We start from the raw sequence: 22692 nt of genomic DNA, 5'->3' as shown, positions 1-22692 counted from the left end.
AGGGAGTCCAGCACTTCCCCAGAGCCAAGGGTTCATCTTCACATTTTCACTTTTACAAAGAACAGCCAAATAAGTGAAGGAGAAATCTGAATGAGTACCAGGAGGTGAGTATGCTTGGGATCTAAGTGGGTGGAGAGAGAAATATGGAATCTCTTACACTTCTGGGGTGACCAGAGTGGGAGGAAAAGTAAATATCTGCTGTATTTATTTTGCAGTTTCCAAATATTAAACTGTTCTGATCCTTAAAACTTTACAACAAACAGTTGAACTATTAAACATGTTAAGTCATGATAGTCTTAAATATGACCTGTGTAAGATCACAGTGCCAGTGCAGGCTCTAGGCTGTGGGCTCTAGACCTAACTCTAGGCCTCTCTGGTTGGTGCGTGTGCAGATGCTGACATCCTTATTGAAGTAATGGAAAAGGACTCTAGATTATCATCACATATACAAAAGACCAAACAAATGGGCAGATGTCAATGTAATACTCTCAGATTTTTAGCCTGTTATTTAACTATGACAATAATTAAAAAAAAAAAGAATAAATAGATTTTTAGCACTGTAGGTAGAGATCTCATATATGTAGATTCTATAAACCAAAATCAGAAAGAAGTAATTACTGTTTGAGTACAATTCTCTGTGCTAATGAGACAGGAGTGATGGGCAGATAGAATTACCAGAACCTGGATCCGACTAGCATATCTAACAACATCATGTAACTGCTTGGTTCTACTTTATGACATGTCACACAGTAAAGCCATCTGTCGTGATTCAGCAAACAGACAAGGTGAAACTAAGGTCTCTCTCTCCCTCTATCTAGAAAGAGGAGGGTGTCCTGACTTTTGTTTATGATATCCTTCAAATTTGTGTATCCTGTTCATAAATGACGATAGTGCCAAACACGTTGTCATCCATATGAAGTGTTAGTGGCGTAATGGCCATTCTCGTTCAGATCTGCTCATCCGGCAGTTCTGGCATTTAGTCATAAAATGACTAAACTACAAAATGTCAAACAAGGGATTGCAATAAATGGTTATATTTGGTTGCTTCTGTTTCATTTCTGTTTTGTCAAAAATTGATTTGTTCCTGTTTTTTTTTATCTCTGTCCGTTTATCTCTGTCCGTTCTGCCCTGGTTACGATACAAACTCAATGTAAAACAAACTGTCAGTACCAACATCACTGTAGTAAAACATGTGGCAACAGTGGGAAGACACAGCAGTGGGAAGACACAGCAGTGGGAAGACACAGCAGTGGGAAGACACAACAGTCTTGCTGAATCTTCAGTAAGAAAATGAACAATGGCTATTCTCAGTGAAGTGGAGCGATAGCAGCAGCCATAGTCCTGTGCATCCACAGAGGACAGAGCTGGTCTTTATTCTCCACAGAACAGAGCATGGCACAGAATCCAGAGGCATCAGGGTCGATCTCCTTTCCTACAGTCTGAGCCTATCGCTCGAACCTGTCTAACTATTGTCCTACGTACTGGCCTGTTCTTGGCTCTACATTGAAAGTCAAATGGTGACATGTTGCCCGAGGGCTGGGATGCACCCTGAGTAATTGTGGGAGAGGGGACCTCAGAGTGTGAGGAGAAAGTTGGTCAGTTTCTACTGATAACTCTCTAGCTGTTTACAGTGCTGAAGGCCCCTGTGGACGGGCTGGCCATGAGTCAGCCTATACTGTAACAACTTGACTCTTGATTTTGTTCAAGTAGAAGTGCATTTGATCTTGTGGTAGTGTTGTATTAGTCATCGTGTTTTGTATCTGATTAGTCCTGACCTAACAAACAACTCAACATTTGAAGCATGGACAAAACCACAAACTAGTCTTTAGCAACCTAGTAACCCTGGTGGGTTAGAGTAATCTAACCCCTATTAAAAACAGTGACACTAAAACAGCAACACACTGAAAGAATTTATAGACAACTATTAAGGTCTGATTGACACTTCATTGGTACACTGGTTTATTGCCCTAAAGGGGAAGCTGGCTCCATTCATACAGCTCAGCTCAGATGTTTATCTACACAGTACTACTATCTTCAGACCTTAATGTAATGCCCACCAATTTCTTTTGCCATCTCTGTCACAATAGTTTCTTTTCAGCAGTGTGCTAGCTGTTTAGATACAAAACCAAGCAGTCTGCGATTATATAATACATTCTCATGTCTCATCCTGGCTTGTTTCTGCTGCACTATTATGTCGTAAGAATTGAAAGCCCATGGAGAGCCATTATAGGCTGAAGAAACCTCAGGCATTCATGCACCTTTTGGATTTCTGGTAAATCCTCCTTGACAGTTTTAAACTCCAAGCCCAAGGAAAACTGGACAGAATCACCATCCTGTGGAAAAGACATCCCCTCTCTGCTTGATCATCTCAATTTTGTCATGCTTCTCACATTTGAAGGACATTCCTTCATATTCAAATTTACACTTTGCCCCATCAGTTCCTTTCCTCACCAACCAGACTGCTGAGAATCCTCTGCATCCAGCAGTGGAATGAGGTCTCTTTCTTTTATCGTCTCCCAGTGAGTACCCCAATCACAAAGGTGAAATTCATATGGTGTTATGCTCCTTTCCAGACACCTTCATGTCCACTGAACGAATGTGGGTCAATCACCTGTCCCAGTGCCTCTGTTCTCAACTTTCCATGAACATGATCAGATACCTCTAATCTCAGACATTCAGTGTAATACTGCGGAAGAGCTGCCACTAATTCTATGATTTTCATCACTCAGAACATACTGTTTTGATGCAGTCATCTGTGATGCAACAATAAAACATAAGAAGACCTGCTCCAGTCATTCTGAGACCTGTGAGGCAAATTGCTAGAGAACCCACAAAACATTATTATTATTATTATTATCATTATTATTATTATTATTATCATTATTATTATTATCATTATTATTATTATTATTATTATTATTATCATTATCATTATCATTATTATTATTATTATCATTATTATTATTATTATTATTACTATTGGTACTGTTGCAGAAACCTGTTAAATCACCAGTATTGCCAGGACTCAATGAAGGAATACTAAATATGACCGGGATACCAGGTCAAATTACAATCAGTGGCCTCATTTCATTTAATCGCTTCAGTTTATGCAAGTTTATGACTTAGTGATATTTCTTGATCTTTACATCCTGCATAGCTGTAGCAAAGACATTTTTCAGAGCTGAAAAGAAAGACTGAAGTGAGACATAGCTCGTAAGACACACACACACTCACACACACACACTCACTCACACACTCACACACACACACTTACACACTTACACACACACACACTCACACACTCACACACACACACTTACACACTTACACACACACACACACACACACACACTCACACAGACACACACACACACACACACACTCACACTCACACACACACACACACACACACACACACACTCACACACTCACACACACACACACACACACTCACACACTTACTCACACACACACACACACAATCACACTCACACACACACACACACCTACACACACACACAATCACACTTACACACACACACACACACACACACACTCACACACACACATACACACACACACAATCACACACACACACATATATCTATATAAAACGTCCTTATATGTTCATGTGTCATTGCCTTCTTTTGTTCCCTGCAGAATGCTATGAACCTTCCTCCAGACAAGGCTCGGCTCCTACGGCAGTATGACAGTGTAAAGAAATGGGAGCTGATCTGTGATCAGGTGAGACAGTTTTCCCTCTAAATATGGAATCTGAGGAGTGTAGATTTTTTACTATTAAACTTGATCTAACATCATGTTCTAACATCTAACATCATTGCTCCAACATCTGTTACTCAAATCTCTGCCCTTAAGCTCAGAAACACTTGCACGTAAACTCATTAGTATTTCAGTTGCAACGGCTATTGTGTCTTACAAGGTAAAACCATTTGGCTCTTTCTGAGAATAACAAAGAGAAATTTGTTCATAATGACTTAGTTACTGCTAATACTTATCGGAGCATCACTCTTCTGCGGCGTGTTAGCTTAGCCCTAGGCTAAATCATCTGGGTTGCCTAATACTGGCTTTTGAGGCATACTTTTATACATAAAATATAACTATGTTGCTAGATTAGTTAGTCTTGTATTTGTCTTTAAGCTTCAGATTTGTGTGCATTTACCCTAGAGGAATTCATGAACTAAATGTCTCCCGATCATATGCTTGTGAATTTCAGTTTGTTGTCCTGGCAAAAATAGGGTGAGAGACTAAGTGCAGGGATGACTGTCCCAGACTGGTGCTGCAGTCCAACCCAGGACACCCAGAAATATCTTCTCCACCCTCTGGGTGGCATAATGCAATCGTGACATTAAGCATGGAATCTGTGTAGACTAGTAGTGAGCACATGAAATAAAATAATTCTCTGCGCTACTAAAATTTCTGATAATTTTATGATTCCAGTGCATTTCAGTGTGCTGAGATTCCTTTGCTGTGTTCTACAGATGTAATGTTAGCTATGCACTTGATGATGACAGAAACAGAAACAAGTGAGTGTTTTCAGAGTGTCCATTAGGCAACGTATAGCACATGCACACACATGCACACAGACAATGGACAAACGTACAAATGTTGTCAGAGTGTCTGTTAGGCTGCGTGAAGCCAGGTGAATGCTCATTACATTGTAACCAAACAGAGAAACTGAACTGTTAACTGAACTGTATATTTACGTTAAGTATAATAATTCTCTCTTTCTTAACCCATCCTTCTCTCTCTTTTTTAGGAGCGATTTCAGGTGAAGAACCCCCCACACACATACATCAAAAAGCTTCAGAGTTATCTAGACCCTGCCGCAAAACAGAAGGTGAATGCTTGTGCTCACTGTGTTTCCCCAGAGTCATTGGCACAGAGTCATTGGCACAGAGTCATTGAAAGTAAAATAATGGCAGGACCCAGTAGTGTCACTGAGAATGCCCCACATGGGAACCAAAGTATTGCTCATTTTCACTGAGATGACTGTAAACATCAGCTCCAGGGGAAACCCACTGCCCTCTCTGCATTGTAATGCTTCTAGTTAAGGAACTAGAGAAAGCCCAGAGCGTTGTTCAGTTGCAAAAATTATGTTCTTTTTCCCATGTTGGGGCCTTAAAACTTATAAGAGTTTACATTAGATATAATCATTTGTCCTGTCAGATGGACAAGTCAGAAATACTGTCTTTGGTTTATTGAGTACAAGCCCCAGGCCACACTAAATGAGGAACTGACCTTGGTTTCAGTCACTGGCCAGTCTTCATTCTCTTATCCCTCATAACCCTGATGAATGGGTGGATGATGGCTCACATTTTTGATGGAAATGCAGTACAGCAAAGCTACTATCCTGAGAACAGTGTATAGTTTGTGGAGGAATCTTTCTCTCTCTCTCAGGTGAATTCTTAAAGCATTGAGTAATTTAAGAATAGCTGTATCAATGGACCTTTGGGCCAAATCTCCCCCTCTCTAACGTTCATAGTCTGCAAGGTATACAATGTTCTGATTACAGTCCTAACGCTCTTTTCTTTAGTGAAGTCAGGAGGCTCCAGTGGAGAGAGGGAGAGAGAGGGAGAGAGAGAGGGAGAGAGAGAGAGGGAGAGAGAGTGAGTTATGGTTTTACATTCCTGTTCAGCCCCCTTTTTCAGACTCAAACAATGGACACTTTGTGCAAGGCTGAATAAGTCGGAGCTTGTTGCTTGCACTCTCTGTATGGAGTCCTGGTACATTCCTCAGCATAGATCTCAGCCAATCAGCAGCTTAGAGGGGAAAGGTCCTGAGGACCGTCAGTGGATCTGGTTTGTTTCCAGGACAACCTCTTTAGAGCCCACTCCCTCCACTCTTTCCTGCCACAGCTGATAGTACTTAAAGAGAAGCAGAGTGTTTGCACAGTACAGTCACACACGACTGTACTAAAAAGCCACCAGCCCCCAGTAAACACTCACCCTCATGTTTTCACCTATGCCAGACCTCCACACTGGACAGAGCCAAATTCACTCGTGAAAAACCATAAGCTCCCTCTCTGATGCTCTGCCTCTCTTTCTCACTATCTCTCAACCTGGCCCCCTACCCTTTGGTGTCTGCTAGTTTTTTGTTTGTTTTTTATCCCTCCCTCTGTTTACCCGTGTCTGCATCCCTCCCTTCCTCTCTCTTTGGTTAAACTGAGGTTTTCTGTCATCTTTGACTCGGACCAGGAAGTCTGTGCTGCAAGGGCACAGGATTCTTTACAAACTGTTTGCTCTTAAGGTGCCAATCCACATAAACATGGAATCTCACAGCGCAAAACAGATGCAAACAGAATTTTTTTTCTTTGTTTCTTTAATCTCTCATTTCCTTTTTTATCACATTAAAACAGTATCTTCAGCAGCTGGTAGTTCCCATTGGACCTTTACTGTATTTCACTTCAACTGAAGAATCATCACTGGTAGTGCTTGGCTTTAGCTCTTTTGGGGAAATGAAAACACGTAGAACTTCAGGTTGTAATTCATCTAATGTGTTCTTTGGTTATTGTGCTTTCTTCAAGTAACATGGACAAGAAACAAGAATATATTCAGGTTTTAGATGCAAGAGAAGTCATCAGATATGACTGAATTCTGCTAGTTAGATGACTTTACAGAATCTGTGAGAAGTGTGTTTGGTTGTCAGTATAATTTCAGACATTTTCCTCATTACAGACAGATTTGTACAGTTGCAGAACTCTGTATTGTTTGTTTCTTTTGAACTTTCTTTTCTTTTGAACTCAGACCATATTGTCTGTATCTTAAGAGTTTGGACTGTCATAATCGTGATTTAAGGTCTCAGCAGTGTGGGATCAGTGTGGCATTCTATTTTTTTCTTTTTCTCTCTCTTTTTTCAACTGCAGAAATTCCGCAGACGAGTGCAAGAGTCAACTCAAATCCTCAGAGAACTGGAAATTTCATTAAGAACCAATCACATTGGGTGAGTAAATTAAGCTTGTCTGTGAATGTCAGAGCTCCTCAGGCTTCAGCTGGAGTCAAGAACGAGCTGAGGTTAGTACACTGGAAAGCTAACAGGTAAACTGAGTTAAACAGAGTGAACAGGGCTGAACAGTGAATACAAGGCTACCCGGGTTAACAAAGCAAGAAGAAAAACTAGGAAACAAGGAGCAAGGCAAGGCTCAGTACAGACAGCCAGTGTAAGACTTCACACAGGTACTCAGGAAAACACATGGGTGTATATACACGGGCACATGAGAGAGCAAAGTGAGGACGGGTGTGCAAAATAATTGGGGAACAAGGTGATTGGCCAATCAGATCCAACTTAGCTCTGTTTGGCCAGGAGAAAGGGAAGGAGAGACGCCTGAAAGAGCAACTGGTAACTACATTCAAAACTTGTCATAAAAACTCTGAACTTACCACATCCCAATAATCTTGCCTCAGAGGACAGGAAAAAGGAAAAAAAATCATATTACTTGCTCCACAAATCCAGTTTTTATAGTCATACATCTTTTCATAAATGAGTGAAGAACTATAGCCAATGGAACAAATTACATAACTTTGTATTACACGTAAGAATCCTTGGCCTGTCTGGAGTAGAACAAAGTAATATGGCCTGAAGAGATAAAGATGGCCTTGTCTGGAGAAACCCAACAGATGCCTTCAACACATGTTGTCTCTTAGTGGTCGTTGAGAACAGTCTATTAAGTTGTCATATAAGCTTGCTTTTCTCCCACCATGTTGACTTGCAATCTAACACACAACAGGTTCCTCTCTGTCTGTCTCTCTGTCTGTCTGTCTGTCTGTCTGTCTGTCTGTCTATTGTAAGTTATCTTATGATGGGTCATTTAATTGTTTATAATTATCTATTATAAGTGATTAAAGGATTGATTGTAGCAACTGTTTATTTGGGTCAATTTTAGCCCTCTTCAAAGATATTTCTATTTATAAACACCATGTTGAGTTGTGTTCTATTTACTGACGGGGCAAAAAACGAAGAAAAAAAAATCATCTTTTATGATGATTTTTTGTTGTCGTTGATCTTTTTGGCTGTTAGGCACCTCTTTTGTTTTCTCTTAAAACAAAATTGTTAAGAAGTCTCTTGTGCTGCATGTGTTATAAGGATGTGTCAGTACGAGCACATTATGAAAAAGTAACAGAAGACTGACTGTTTTTTCCCCTTCCCTGTTCAGGTGGGTGCGAGAATTTTTGAATGTGGAGAACAGAGGTTTGGATGTGCTAGTGGAATATCTCTCATTTGTACAGTATGCTGTCACGTAAGTAATAGGAGAAAAGGGAGTTTAATCTCATCTGATGTGTCTTGCCTCTTGTGATCAGTTTCAAGGTCTTAAGTCATAATGTATTGCTTTTTTAACATGTAAAATCCTGTTATTTTTAGTGTTGTGGTCATTGCGGTTGCTGTCAAGGGAATTAATAACTTTTGTATGAATTAAGTCTGTTTTACAGACCATGTGAGATATTGTGGAATTAATCTGAAACTTATTTACACTCATTGGAGGAAAAGTAGTCACAGCTATACCTGTGGAACAATCTGTGTTAATTATTGAGAGTTTTAAAGATATTACATCGGCTATAAGTGCAGATAAACCCTCTAAATACTTAAATTTAGCACTTAAATGTTTTTACTTTGGTTTTCCTTTACACCACTGTTTACAACAATTATTTGAATGTTTCATCTTCGGAGCACTCGGAATTGAGTTAAGCCATGGAATAGTATTGCACTTAACACTGACTTTGTTCTGTCATCATCTTGGCTATAATCAACTTTATAATAGATCTCTGTGTGGGTTTCATAATAAGTCTCTGTTATGTTGTGGAGGCTTTTAAAAGAGCTTTTTTGTGCAGTAAAACAGTTCTGTAGGCATAGTAATTTCCTGTGCCTCCATATTACTTGCAAAGAGGTGCACTCTTTGGGTTACCCATATTTACATGTATGTTCTATTGCCTCTGTACAGATTTGATGGGGATAGTGTGGAAAACACTGCTAACTCAGTGGAGAGGTCTAAGTCCTGTAGTCGTTCTATTGAGGATTTACGTGTAGACCTTAATTCTCCATTTCCAGTCCTTGGCAACAGCATCACACGTCCTGAGAGACACTCAAAATTAAGGTAACCAGTATACACATATGCAGATGCATATACACATACTGTACACTCACACACAGACTGTTTCAATATTCTGTCATAATAATCTAGAAGAATCCCTTCCGGTTATTTGGTATGAAATGTGACTTTATGACTCATCACAGATGCATGAAGATTGCAGGACTGTAAAAGGCTGTTGTAAATTTTGTATGAAAATGCACTGATGCAGGGTCTGGGTTTGGGTTTATGAGGTTGGAGCATATCTCCTGTATGTATGGAGAAAGATAACATACTGCAATATTAGCCCTGTGAGAAGCCTTTTGTCACTTCTATAATAATTATTATTAAAGGCTCCTCACAACTAATCATTATTAACCCAATTTTAAGCACTAAAACTACTAAAACCCCAGCCTGAATTTACACCATGTCCAATACATCTTCATCTTGTCTCAGTTCTGACAGTATTCTGTCAGAGCAGCAAAACATTTGGTATGAGCCTGACAATTCTCTGTCATGTAACGACACCATCAAAATATTCAGCTCTGTCTCTGTCACACAACACAACTGATGGTTGTCACTATTAAACAGACATAAAGCCTAGAGAGTGCTTTTATTCATTAATGGGATCTTTTCAGCGATGGTCATAGACCTGTTGCGTACAATGTGTTTGAAGCCCTGGGAAACTGGTTGTACAATGACTTTACAAATGCAGTTGTGCCCATGTTAAACATAGCGAATGCCTGAGTGACTAAACATTGCTTAACTGAAAAACTGTCTCAAAGACAGAGTTACTGAGTAAGCCAGTTACTGTGTGAGTTTGTGAGTTTTTCTTTTGCCTGAGTGAGTGTATCTGTGTAGTGTTCTAGGTATTGCTTTCTCCCTCCTCTGACTACCCACAAAGTCTCTGAGGTAGTTTAAAAAAGTGTCTGAGGTAGTTTACAGGCCTAATATTTAGGTTTTACTTATTGATGAGACACCTCCTTTGCAATATGAATGTCATTTTTAAAACTAAAAAGACCGTAGGACACACTACATAATAAATCAACATCTGTAATTTGCTCACTAATTCAGTTTTCATTTTTTCTTTTTGTGCCTTTTTTTTATCCAAAGTTCATGTGATTTTCTCTTAATTAAAATAATTTAAGCTTTTGTTGAGTTAAAGTTTAAGTTGAGAATGATTTATTCATGATAAAGCATTCATTTAAAATATTATTATATTGCATTTATGAGAAGAATTTTCTCAAATTTTCCTTGGAATGTTGAGGTGTTCTCAGAATCCGTGGTATATCAATCACTTTCAGACAGAAAAAACTGGTTAGTGGGCACAATGCAATCAAAATGTGTTCGACCTGATCTTCTCTATTTTTGCACATTTAAATGTCAAATCTTCAACCAAAGGCTCATATCGATAACAGCGGTGAACAGTGTTAACACCACACTATTCTTTAATATATTACATTGTCCCAGACTCAGTTTGGTTGAATGTGGCCCTGACTGTGAGCTGGTTGAGGTTTTGGAGGCTTCAACAACTTTTCTCTTTATGTCTTTAGTACTTTCTTTTGAGTGTGCCTTTGACAGCATGTGCCTCAGGTTTACCAGCTTAATTCTGCAGTAATTACATTGTCGAGCCTGATGATGGCAAGGCAGTACCTGAACAGGTGACTAGACTGCCAAGATAAATAGCTGAAGAATTGGGAAATGAAATCCATAGCCTAAAGAGAGATCTCATAAGTCTACAGAGCCATGTCAAAGCAAGCCTGTTGATGTGCATTATCATTCTGCCTGTCTGATTAAGAAATCAGTCACTTCTGTGCTTCCTATTACAAGTCTCTTTGACATGGCACCTCGAATAATCACTTTGGAGGCAAATAGTTGCAGCTCTTCAGTTTCGCCCTCTTGCTGACACATTTCTGACAACACTGCCTTGATCTGTACAATGTATGGGAAAGTTGCCACCACATATGCTTGTTATTCTGTAATGGGCAGTTGAGCTGAAACAACTACAGACTGCCTGTGCTAAACAATGGCCTGGTGAAGAATCTCTGTTATGTGTGAGCTTTTCTCACATTTAGCATGTCTAGCTATCTATAGTTACCTGAATGTTTCTGTGGTCCTTGTCTATGAAAATGTGCTACAGTTTGTCTGCTTTTTGCAGGTGCAGTACACTACCCAGCCAGAGAACGCTGAAGAACTCTAGATTACTGTGCAAGAAGGATGACGCCCATGTTTGCATCATGTGTCTACGAGCAATTATGAACTATCAGGTGGGCACCTTTCTCCAGCCTGTTCATATGAAGCACACTCTGATACACAGTTGTCATTTGTCTGAATTTCTGCTTCTCATTACCAAGCATCCTTCAAGGTTTTTTACATTAAATGCAATATTCTCTCTCTCTCTCTCCCTCCCTCTCTGACACCTGTTCTCCATCCATCTAATTGTTTGAATGAATCAATAGTATGGCTTCAACATGGTGATGTCCCACCCTCATGCTGTGAATGAAATTGCACTAAGTTTGGAGAATAAGAATCCTAGGTAAGTGTCTGTCTTTGGGTGTGATGTGTGCACGCAGATTTTGGGACGACCTCTTTGCCTCAGATATGAGTTATTTTTATTTCCAGCATCAGCATTTGAGTCAGGATTTGGCATAAACACCATGGACTCCCCCTGCCTGCTTGTGAGCAGTACTGACTTCTCCTGCTTCCTGTGAGCAGTACTGACTGATGGTGGTGGTGTAAATTTATGTGTGAGACATTTTCCTAGTGCACGCTAAGAACATTTTAATACCAAAACATGTCTGAACAGCACTGCTGACAAGTTCTATCCCTTCATCACATGCACACTTCCAGTTCAGTGATGTGCAATGTCATGAAACAGGTTGTCTCAGACTAGTTCCAGGACCATGACAGTGTCCTGCTGTTCAGTCCCCACACTACAACCTAGTCGAGCATGTTTGGGACAAGATGAAACAAGCTGTCTGCAGCATGAATGTTTGGGATGAGATGAAACAGGCTGTCTGCAGCATGAATGTTTGGGATGAGATGAAACAAGCTGTCTGCAGCATGTATGAACGGACCCCCCAGTCTACAGAAGCTACAAGATACTATCTTGTCAGCATGGGCCGGCACTTTGTAGAATCCTTGCTGCCCAAAGTTATCATGACTTGTTCACATTGTGTGATTTTTGTAGCTTAAATAGATACATCAAGTGAGACATGCATCACTGTACAAAATTTTGTGCAACTCATGACTAGACAATAATGATTGCATAAAATAAAAGGAGAAAAAATTGATGAATTATCTGAATTATAAACATATTTTAATGAGGAAATGAAGTAATAAGCCCTTTGTGTGGCAGTTTGCTCTGCTAGCCTGAGGAGTCATGATCTCAGTAGGCGCTTTCGGACCGAACAGTTCTAGGGTCTAATTTGACAGGAACTACCCCCTGGGGAGCTTCCCCTAGAACTACATACGTTCTAGGGCTTTTTTCTGTTTGCATTCGCACCGCCATTAGGAACGCTGAAGTGACGTAAGCCGGCCGACGGTGCAGCAGCTAAGAGATGTTGTTTACGACTAACCAGGATAGATGCACATTTTTAAGTACAAATGTAATGACTTTTAAGACCTTTTAAATACCTCCAAAGGAAAAAATACCATTACTGCGGCAAAAGAAATCGACAAACTAGACTACAGTATACACAATTAATGAGTTTCATTGAATTTGAATGACAGAAATATTGACTGCACATTAGATAACATATAATAGCCTTCTCATTGACAAAAATAAAACTGTATGGCGATAGGAAAAAAATGTCATCCCTGCATTTATGCATTTACCACCACAGTAGCAGTGAGTGACTCGATGGGCATAGTACTTTTTGGATGCTAGCATAGCGCTTGTGCCTGACGCTTACTCGCAGCATCGTGTTTTTTTTTCTTCCCTTTTTCCCGGCCATAGCCCTCAAATCGTAAGTTGGATAAACACATTCTTATTTTAGGTTAAAATGCGAATCACAGCCACACAAGCGGACACACAAGCACCTACCGAAGCGGAGTGTACGCTACCTCTTCAATGTACAAATATACATTTGACTTTGCCAAAATGGTCATTGTTGGGGGATATAAAGTACCGGTAAAATAAAACATAAAACCATGTTTCCCCTCCTACAATTCCAGACAGTTTAAGACATTTTAGACATGAATATCAAAAACTAAATGTAATACGTTCTAAGACTTTAAAAATGGCGGTTGCAATCGTCTATGGCTGCGTCTGGACCAATGGCTGTACACCTACGTCACAAGGTTCCTATTACGCTGCGAAAGTACCTACCCTGAAGTAGGAGCTAAAAAGGCCCCTCAAAACGGCGTTCTAAGAACTATAATCGTTCTAAGTTCCTGCGGTGCGAACACGCGAAAAAGGGGGTACTTTCTCCAACAGTTCTAAGAACTATGGAAAAGTTCCTCCGGTGCGAAAGCGCCTAGTGTCTGATAAACACTCCACATCTGCATTATTTTCTTTTTCAAAATCAATACTAGACCTTTCGTCACACCCCAGCTCATCCAAATTTGGCAGCATCTCTAATGCTGAGTAGGCATTGATACACTTGCTGTGTCTTACTGTCTGTATGGGTATTGATGTGGTCGCTATGTCTACGTGTTTTACAAACGCTTTTCATGACACCCACATCTGGTTGTATATGTGTAACTGTAAAACTCGACCAGTAATTCCCCCACTGCATGCGATGTTGTTTTTGCAGAACCAAAGCTCTGGTGCTGGAGCTGCTGGCAGCCGTTTGTCTGGTGAGAGGAGGACACGAGATTATCCTGTCTGCATTTGATAACTTTAAGGAGGTATGGATTCTATCTTACAAATACACACTCTAATTCTATTAAACCAAGCTGCAGAACTTTTTATGTGCATTTTAGGGAACCTAGATTTATATATTTAGGTTATATCTGTTATAGCTACACTCTCATCAGGATTCACATTATAATTCATATAATTAATATAACAGATAACATCATTTGTATAATTACAATTCATCCGATACTTTATCTAACAACATCTTCTGCTTGGTTTGCAGTTTTGATTGATGGTTCTCATTGTGTAGGTATGTGCAGAGACTCAGAGGTTTGAGAAGCTGATGGAGTATTTCAAGAATGAGGACAGTAACGTTGATTTTATGGTACATTTTTACCATTTTAACCTGTATGCTGTAATTAGACAATTAAGTTCACTTGTGTGCATCCCAAACACGTTACTAAAGCAGAACACATTTGAAATATTCAGTGTCAGGAACCTGGGCTGTGTGTTTGGAGCAAGACATAAATTTTACATTTTTTGCACAGTACGGCTGATCATAACTGCACTAATTGCAAATAGGCCTTAACTGGTGCCTGGGATTTAGCCTGTCCATAAATCCTATGAGAGCAGCAAACTGATGAGCAGGCTGAATGTTTGAGAGAATGTCATGACATCTGACATTTATTTCAGAATGTTGAAGAAGTACTATTTGGCAGATGTCTGATTATTTGACCAAAAAAAAAACACTTACCTGAACCAAGAAATTTCTAAAAAAGAAAATTAAAATAAGAAGAAACTGCTTATATCCTTATGTAATTTGGTCACTAATAGTGGATTAGGAACAACTGGAAAAAGACACAATATAGTTTTCTGTTCACTGAAATCAGTGTGCTCCTGTTGTCCTCTAGGTGGCATGCATGCAATTCATCAACATTGTGGTGCATTCAGTCGAAGACATGAACTTCAGAGTACATCTGCAGTATGACTTTACCAAACTAGGCCTAGATGAATACCTGGACGTTAGTACAGATTTGCTTACATAGACACTCAAGTTTTTTATACGCATAAATTTTATACCACCAGGTCTCAATCCTCATGGACTTATTGTATTTCTCCCTTGCTCTGTTCTGTGGGAGCAGAAGCTGAGGCACACTGAGAGCGATCGACTACAGGTGCAGATCCAGGCATACGTGGATAATGTGTTTGATGTGGGGGCATTGCTGGAGGATGCTGAGACCAAGAATGCTGCTCTTGAGCGTGTGGAAGAACTGGAGGAGAACATGTCTCATGTGAGCATCTTTTTTCTGGCCTCAAAGATAAAAATGTATGGGAAAATTAATTTTGGCAAAATAGAGTTAATAGCATTATTCTGAGCCTAGTTTGAATGATTTGCTCTTTCAGCACCTGTCACTATGAGTTGACATGTAGTCCTACAGGGCAGTATGCCATTCTCTACTGAATATTTATTTCATTTTCACATGGCAAAGTAGTCTGTGCTGTTGGTCTATAATGAATATTTGATAATCTATGGTAATATCAGATGGTCTTGGTCTTTGGTCTTTGTACATCTCTTTCAATGTTTGCTTTCGTAGATGACTGAAAAACTGCAACATGCTGAAAATGAAGCCATGGCTAAGATTGCAGAGCTGGAGAAACAGCTAATGCAAAGAAGCAAAGAGTTGGAGTCCATACAGGTTAGACCTGCTCAACTATTTTAAAACACTTATATCTGTGTATTTTCATCTTGACCAGTAATAACACATTTTTAATTATATTACTCAGTATTAATATTTAGTTCATCATTTATTATGTTATTCCTATAATTCTGAGTAACAAACAAGTTTTTGATCTAGGAGGTGTATAAAGACGCAAGCTCACAGGTAAGTACACTGCGACGAATGATGAAGGAGAAAGATGAAGCCATACAGCGACAGAGCACCTTGGAGAGAAAGATCTGTGAGCTAGAGAAACAGGGCACTATCAAACTTCAAAAGAAAGGTGATGGAGACATTTCCATCCTTCCCTCTCCTCCCAGTGGAAACAAGCTGAGCCCTGGAATGGAGGGCACCACCTGCAGTGGAGAGGGAGACAGTGATGTGGTTATGGCTACACCTGTCCCTCCACCTCCACCACCTCTGTCTCAAATTAACAACAGTGAGTGTCTGAGCCTCAGGACTGCCAAGCCTTATTTGTCTTAAGGCACTGTCACAAAGTGGCTTTACTGAATCGCAGGCATGAAACTTGGTTTCATATAAAGCATAACCTATATTGAGGGAATGTAGCTGCCAAACAGACATACTTAATTTGCAGTAAACCAAGTTACTACGAAAAATAAATTATTCTGAAGTAGGGAGTTTTGTTCAACAGCCTGAATTGAGAGGAATGAAAGGAACCTGTAAAATCTTAATAGCATAACAGATAAAACAGCTAAAATCCATTTTAAACCCTGTTTTATACATGGAATTTATGTATGTGATTTGCCACTGCCAAAATGTGTCAGTGAAATATTCCCAATCAGCTAACTGGAAGCCTTTTCCTCGACAAAGAAATATCTGAATTGTCAGACTCTTATTAAAGATGAAATCACACAATGGTCTTATTGTTTTATGTACTGCACAACGGTGCACAGCATTGCACTCTTTATCACTGACTGAAGTAAACTGAAATAGAGCTAGGGTGTTTTGCCAATCAGACTAATTTCTTTTGTTTTTTGTTTGAACCTACAACTGAGGCCACCAAATAACAAACCATGCTGGGTTCAGCCTCCCTCATAAAGACATTAGTTTTACCATTGGGGAAGTCCTGCCTTCTTGATCTCTGTTTTTATATCAACTAACGGTTCTTTCACTCTTGGAGACAAATAAGGTTTTCAGAAATCTAAAAAGCTCCAACATTTGCTATTTGAATTATTTTAAACATCTAAATCACAATCCAGTTATTGATATTTTGAAGTTTATCAACCAGATTTCTCAGTTCCACCAAAAACCTCATTTTCAATCTTCTTGGACTTTGTGTCAGAATAGAGCTACCACATGTGCATGCTTTCCAAACCTTGCTGAGTGTGTATTGTTGTGGGAGCAAATTAATTTGTAAGAGTTTTAATACATTGTTATGGTTGCTGGTTAACAGAAAATGCTGTTGGCAGTTATCTAAAAACGTAACAATACATTTACTTAAGTAGCCTAGCTCAAAAATGGAATGATGCTCTTTTGTTAGCAGTTTTTTCTTTTCTTTCTCTCAATGTTTTTTCTTCACTCTCACACTCTTCTCTGCCACACAGTGCCAAATGGGCTGTCCTTTTCCCTCATCCCTCCTGCTTCCCCTCTGTCTCCTTCCAAGGAGGTTTGTTCCCCTGTGCCTCCACCACCTCCCCCTACAGCTCCACCTCTTCCAGGCAACGGGCCACCCACTGTGATCTTCAACTCAGGGTTGGCAGGTAAGCTTTCGAAGTCTGTAACCCCAGATGAGCTGCCAAAAACTCAAGTTATGAGTCAGCTTAGGTTGAGGTCAACTGAAACTGAGTCAATAAATTTAAGAGAAAAAAAAATAAATTAAATCTGTAGAAAACAAAGGCAGATCTCCTCTTATTCACACTGTAACACCTCTTTGCTATGACTGCTCCATAACTGCTTGCTCTTATGCGGCATGACTGAGGACCGGAATTAATCCAGGTTTGGTGGCATTTTGATATGTTGAAATTCCTGAGCAAAAAGCAAGGAATCGTGGGAGCTGGTTTAACTGTCATGCTTGTAGAGAGAGGCTGGATGCATGTGCAGGTCAGTGGATGCTTCATTAGCAATGGACATGAGAGTTTCAAACTTAGTGAGTCGGTCTCAAAATAAGGCAGGCAAGTAAATCAACATGATGTGGGGCGAACTCAAAAGAAACAGGGAAAACCGTACTTATGCAAAACTAAACAAGGCTGAACTAACTAAAGACAGGTGGAGCAGATGATTAAACTAACAAGGTTAAAAACAGGGCTGAACTAACTAAAGACAGGTGGAGCAGATGATTAAACTAACAAGGTTAAAAACAGGGCTGAACTAACTAAAGACAGGTGGAGCAGATGATTAAACTAACAAGGTTAAAAATAAGGCTGAACTAGGAATCAGGAAGTGAACACAAACTGACCAACAGGAGGAGGGAAAGGAGAGGAGCAGGGTGTGGTATGGGAGGAACAGGGAAAGGAGGAGCAGGGCGTGGAATGGGAGGAACAGGGAAAGGAGAGGAGCAGGGTGTGATATGGGAGGAACAGGGAAAGGAGGAGCAGGGCGTGGTATGGGAGGAACAGGGAAAGGAGAGGAGCAGGGCATGGTATGGGAGGAACAGGGAAAGGAGAGGAGCAGGGTGTGGAATGGGAGGAACAGGGAAAGGAGAGGAGCAGGGCGTGGTATGGGAAGAACAGGGAAAGGAGGAGCAGGGCGTGGTATGGGAGGAACAGGGAAAGGAGAGGAGCAGGGCGTGGTATGGGAAGAACAGGGAAATGAGAGGAGCAGGGCATGGTATGGGAGGAACAGGGAAAGGAGAGGAGCAGGGCGTGGTATGGGAGGAACAGGGAAAGGAGAGGAGCAGGGCGTGGTATGGGAGGAACAGGGAAATGAGAGGAGCACGGTGAGGTATGGGAGGAACAGGGAAAGGAGAGGAGCAGGGCGTGGTATGGGAGGAACAGGGAAATGAGGAGCAGGGTGTGGAATGGGAGGAACAGGGAAAGGAGAGGAGCAGGGCATGGTATGGGAGGAACAGGGAAATGAGGAGCAGGGTGTGGAATGGGAGGAACAGGGAAAGGAGAGGAGCAGGGCGTGGTATGGGAGGAACAGGGAAAGGAGAGCAGGGTGTGGTATGGGAGGAACAGGGAAAGGAGAGGAGCAGGGCGTGGTATGGGAGGAACAGGGAAAGTAGAGGAGCAGGGCGTGATATGGGAGGAACAGGGAAAGGAGAGGAGCAGGGCGTGGTATGGGAGGAACAGGGAAATGAGAGGAGCAGGGCGTGGTATGGGAGGAACAGGGAAATGAGGAGCAGGGTGTGGAATGGGAGGAAAGGAGAGGAGCAGGGCATGGTATGGGAGGAACAGGAAAATGAGGAGCAGGGCGTGGTATGGGAGGAACAGGGAAAGGAGAGGAGCAGGGCGTGATATGGGAGGAACAGGGAAAGGAGAGGAGCAGGGCGTGATATGGGAGGAACAGGGAAAGGAGGAGCAGGGCGTGGTATGGGAGGAACAGGGAAAGGAGAGGAGCAGGGTGCGGAATGGGAGGAAAGGAGAGGAGCAGGGCATGGTATGGGAGGAACAGGGAAAGGAGGAGCAGGGCGTGATATAGGAGGAACAGGGAAAGGAGAGGAGCAGGGCATGGTATGGGAGGAACAGGGAAAGGAGGAGCAGGGCGTGATATAGGAGGAACAGGGAAAGGAGAGGAGCAGGGCATGGTATGGGAGGAACAGGGAAATGAGGAGCAGGGCGTGGTATGGGAGGAACAGGGAAAGGAGAGGAGCAGGGCATGGTATGGGAGGAACAGGGAAAGGAGAGGAGCAGGGCGTGGTATGGGAGGAACAGGGAAGGGAGAGGAGCAGGGCGTGGTATGGGAGGAACAGGGAAAGGAGAGGAGCAGGGCGTGGTATGGGAGGAACAGGGAAATGAGAGGAGCAGGGCGTGGTATGGGAGGAACAGGGAAATGAGGAGCAGGGTGTGGAATGGGAGGAACAGGGAGAGGAGCAGGGCATGGTATGGGAGGAACAGGGAAATGAGGAGCAGGGCATGGTATGGGAGGAACAGGGAAAGGAGAGGAGCAGGGCGTGATATGGGAGGAACAGGGAAAGGAGAGGAGCAGGGCGTGGTATGGGAAGAACAGGGAAAGGAGAGGAGCAGGGCGTGGTATGGGAGGAACAGGGAAATGAGGAGCAGGGTGTGGAATGGGAGGAAAGGAGAGGAGCAGGGCATGGTATGGGAGGAACAGGAAAATGAGGAGCAGGGCGTGGTATGGGAGGAACAGGGAAAGGAGAGGAGCAGGGCGTGATATGGGAGGAACAGGGAAAGGAGAGGAGCAGGGCGTGATATGGGAGGAACAGGGAAAGGAGGAGCAGGGCGTGGTATGGGAGGAACAGGGAAAGGAGAGGAGCAGGGCGTGATATGGGAGGAACAGGGAAAGGAGAGGAGCAGGGCGTGATATGGGAGGAACAGGGAAAGGAGGAGCAGGGCGTGGTATGGGAGGAACAGGGAAATGAGGAGCAGGGCGTGGTATGGGAGGAACAGGGAAATGAGGAGCAGGGCGTGGTATGGGAGGAACAGGGAAAGGAGAGGAGCAGGGCATGGTATGGGAGGAACAGGGAAAGGAGAGGAGCAGGGCGTGGTATGGGAGGAACAGGGAAGGGAGAGGAGCAGGGCGTGGTATGGGAGGAACAGGGAAAGGAGAGGAGCAGGGCGTGGTATGGGAGGAACAGGGAAATGAGAGGAGCAGGGCGTGGTATGGGAGGAACAGGGAAAGGAGAGGAGCAGGGCGTGGTATGGGAGGAACAGGGAAATGAGAGGAGCAGGGCGTGGTATGGGAGGAACAGGGAAAGGAGAGGAGCAGGGCGTAACACACACAAAGGTTTGTGTCAGTTTTAGGATTTTTTTGCAAGTGCTCAAATTAGTATCCCTTATTAACAAAATTGTGTTTGTACTTTGAAAGCAAGCAACAAGACACCTCTTGCAAAGAATGACCGCAGTCACACACACAAACCCTTTGTCTTAGTTGGAGATATTGTGAGTAACACGTGTGTGATGTTGTAGCATTGCTTTCATTGCTTTCTTTGTCCTCTGTGCAGCTGTGAAGATTAAGAAGCCTATTAAGACCAAGTTTCGCATGCCCATGTTCAACTGGGTGGCACTCAAACCAAATCAGATTAACGGCACTGTGTTTAATGAAATAGACGATGAGAAGATTTTGGAGGTAAGATCTGATTAGTAAGAGACACATTACCATAATAAACTTCTGAGACTACTGTGAACAAGAACACTAGAGGTAGGAAAAACTGTCTCTCTACAGTCATGAGTAATCAAAATGACAGTTTTATGGCAGCATTACTTGAAACTTTTTAACTAAGTCCACCAACTCAGTTAGAGCCTCTTTCAGATTTATCTCTTAATGTTTGTTTTATCAGAATCTAAAAGTGGATGAGTTTGATGTTGGTTTTATGTGGGTGGGTGTGATGTTGGTTTTATGTGGGTGAGTGTGATCTTGGTTTTATGTGGGTGAGTGTGATGTTGGTTTTATGTGGGTGGGTGTGATGTTGGTTTTATGTGGGTGAGTTTGATGTTGGTTTTATCAGGATCTGAATATGGATGACTTTGAGGATATGTTCAAAACAAGAGCCCAAGGCCCAGCCTTTGACATGAACCTTAGCAGACAGAGGACCATTCAGAAAGGCCCAGTTAAAATGACCCTACTGGATCCGAACAGGGCCAAAAATCTGGCCATCACATTGAGGAAAGTGGGAAAGACCCCTGAGGAGATCTGCAAAGCCATCCAGACGTAAGTTTCTACAGTAAAGACTGTTCAGTGATGTTGTATTGTATAGAATGAATATGATTCTAATATGACTCCAGTTTGTCATTGTAATTGTCACCATTTGGTTTTCTGTGTGCTAAGGATATTATATTTTCATTTTAAATACATCTGCAGACATATACATCTCAACATAACCCCAAACTAAGTGAAAACAAAGCTCTCTAATAATCATGTTCAACTGTCTTTTGTTCACTTAACCCCCAGGCCTTTGTGTACATATACTCCTGGTTTTCCCTGTGTGGGCAGCTAGGCCTCTTAATTCCTTTGAGTGTTCTGATCCATGTTACTTCCATATAATAGTTTGTTTATCCTTGCTTAACCTTAGTCTTGCCTCATGAGCCAAATTACTGTCAAATGACATGGCCTAATTTTGTAATTTTGGTTTTGGATTACATTTTGGAGTGAAGTTTGCCCCACCCTTGCGTCCTAGTTCCCTTCCTATTTGTGACAAAGTATATTACGTACATATATGCACAAAATAACAAGTGCTTCCCAGCCTTTGCAAAGCATAATTTTACCAGTGTACCATTATTTTTTCATTTCCCTGGTAATGCTTTTTTTTGTTGACAAACAAATAATGATTATATCAGTGGGACTCCAGTGGGACTGTGAGGAGCAGAGAGAAATGCACCTTCAGCATTCAGATTGATCAAGTGAAAGGGGACATCACAACCAGACAACTACAGGTGACAGAGTTTGTGGCAATATGATCACCCTCTGAATGCTAGATTTTTTAAAAATTGAAAACATGATGTGGCAATGAGCAGTATGTTTCTTTAAATGAATAATCGAGGACTCAGAAGCAGATCAGGAGATATGTGAGGGAAGAGCCGGCCTTTGAAAATGCTTGTTGTCACGGTGCATGTGACCAAACTGCCAGTTTGCTAAAGCTCTACCTCTTCTGTTGAAGAGAGACATTTTTCATATCCTCATCACCCTCTACAGTACCATCTATGATTTAACTTACATTTATGTTTAAATTTACAGCAAAAGAAATATGGTATCACACGACTCTTGTGTGGAGGGCATCGACTTTGAAACATGCAAATCTATAATTTATATTTTGCAAAATTATATTTAATATTTTTATTTTTTTATATGGTTTTTGTCTAATTTGCAAATTTATTAACCGTTGTGCCAGTGTGTGTCCCTCAGTAGTTTAATTTGTAGTTTTCTTCCAGTGAATCAGTGAATGTTAACATTGCAGTGCATAGCAATTTGTTTTTGATGTCATATTTTGCTCTAAACTTTAAGAGCACATGTTGGTG

At 41.5% G+C, this 22692-nt stretch overlaps 1 protein-coding gene across 1 annotated transcript in view; it reads left to right on the top strand.

The window, feature by feature from the left end:
- Positions 1–22692, top strand: part of fmnl2a (formin-like 2a) — a 35376-nt gene that overhangs the window by 8442 nt on the left and 4242 nt on the right. The window contains exons 2-17 of the mRNA XM_030786505.1: positions 3661–3744; positions 4778–4858; positions 6884–6960; positions 8171–8254; positions 8954–9106; positions 11238–11346; positions 11539–11615; positions 13837–13930; positions 14191–14265; positions 14792–14902; positions 15023–15172; positions 15476–15577; positions 15737–16037; positions 17164–17319; positions 20682–20806; positions 21186–21388. Of these exons, the coding sequence (XP_030642365.1) occupies positions 3661–3744; positions 4778–4858; positions 6884–6960; positions 8171–8254; positions 8954–9106; positions 11238–11346; positions 11539–11615; positions 13837–13930; positions 14191–14265; positions 14792–14902; positions 15023–15172; positions 15476–15577; positions 15737–16037; positions 17164–17319; positions 20682–20806; positions 21186–21388 (1982 nt within the window). The remainder of the gene's footprint in view (positions 1–3660; positions 3745–4777; positions 4859–6883; positions 6961–8170; positions 8255–8953; positions 9107–11237; positions 11347–11538; positions 11616–13836; positions 13931–14190; positions 14266–14791; positions 14903–15022; positions 15173–15475; positions 15578–15736; positions 16038–17163; positions 17320–20681; positions 20807–21185; positions 21389–22692) is intronic.

The sequence above is a fragment of the Chanos chanos genome, chromosome 10 (assembly GCF_902362185.1).
Source record: "Chanos chanos chromosome 10, fChaCha1.1, whole genome shotgun sequence".
Classification (NCBI taxonomy): domain Eukaryota; kingdom Metazoa; phylum Chordata; class Actinopteri; order Gonorynchiformes; family Chanidae; genus Chanos; species Chanos chanos.
Note: the sequence above shows the minus strand (reverse complement) of the source record. Positions and strands in the feature narration are given on the sequence as shown.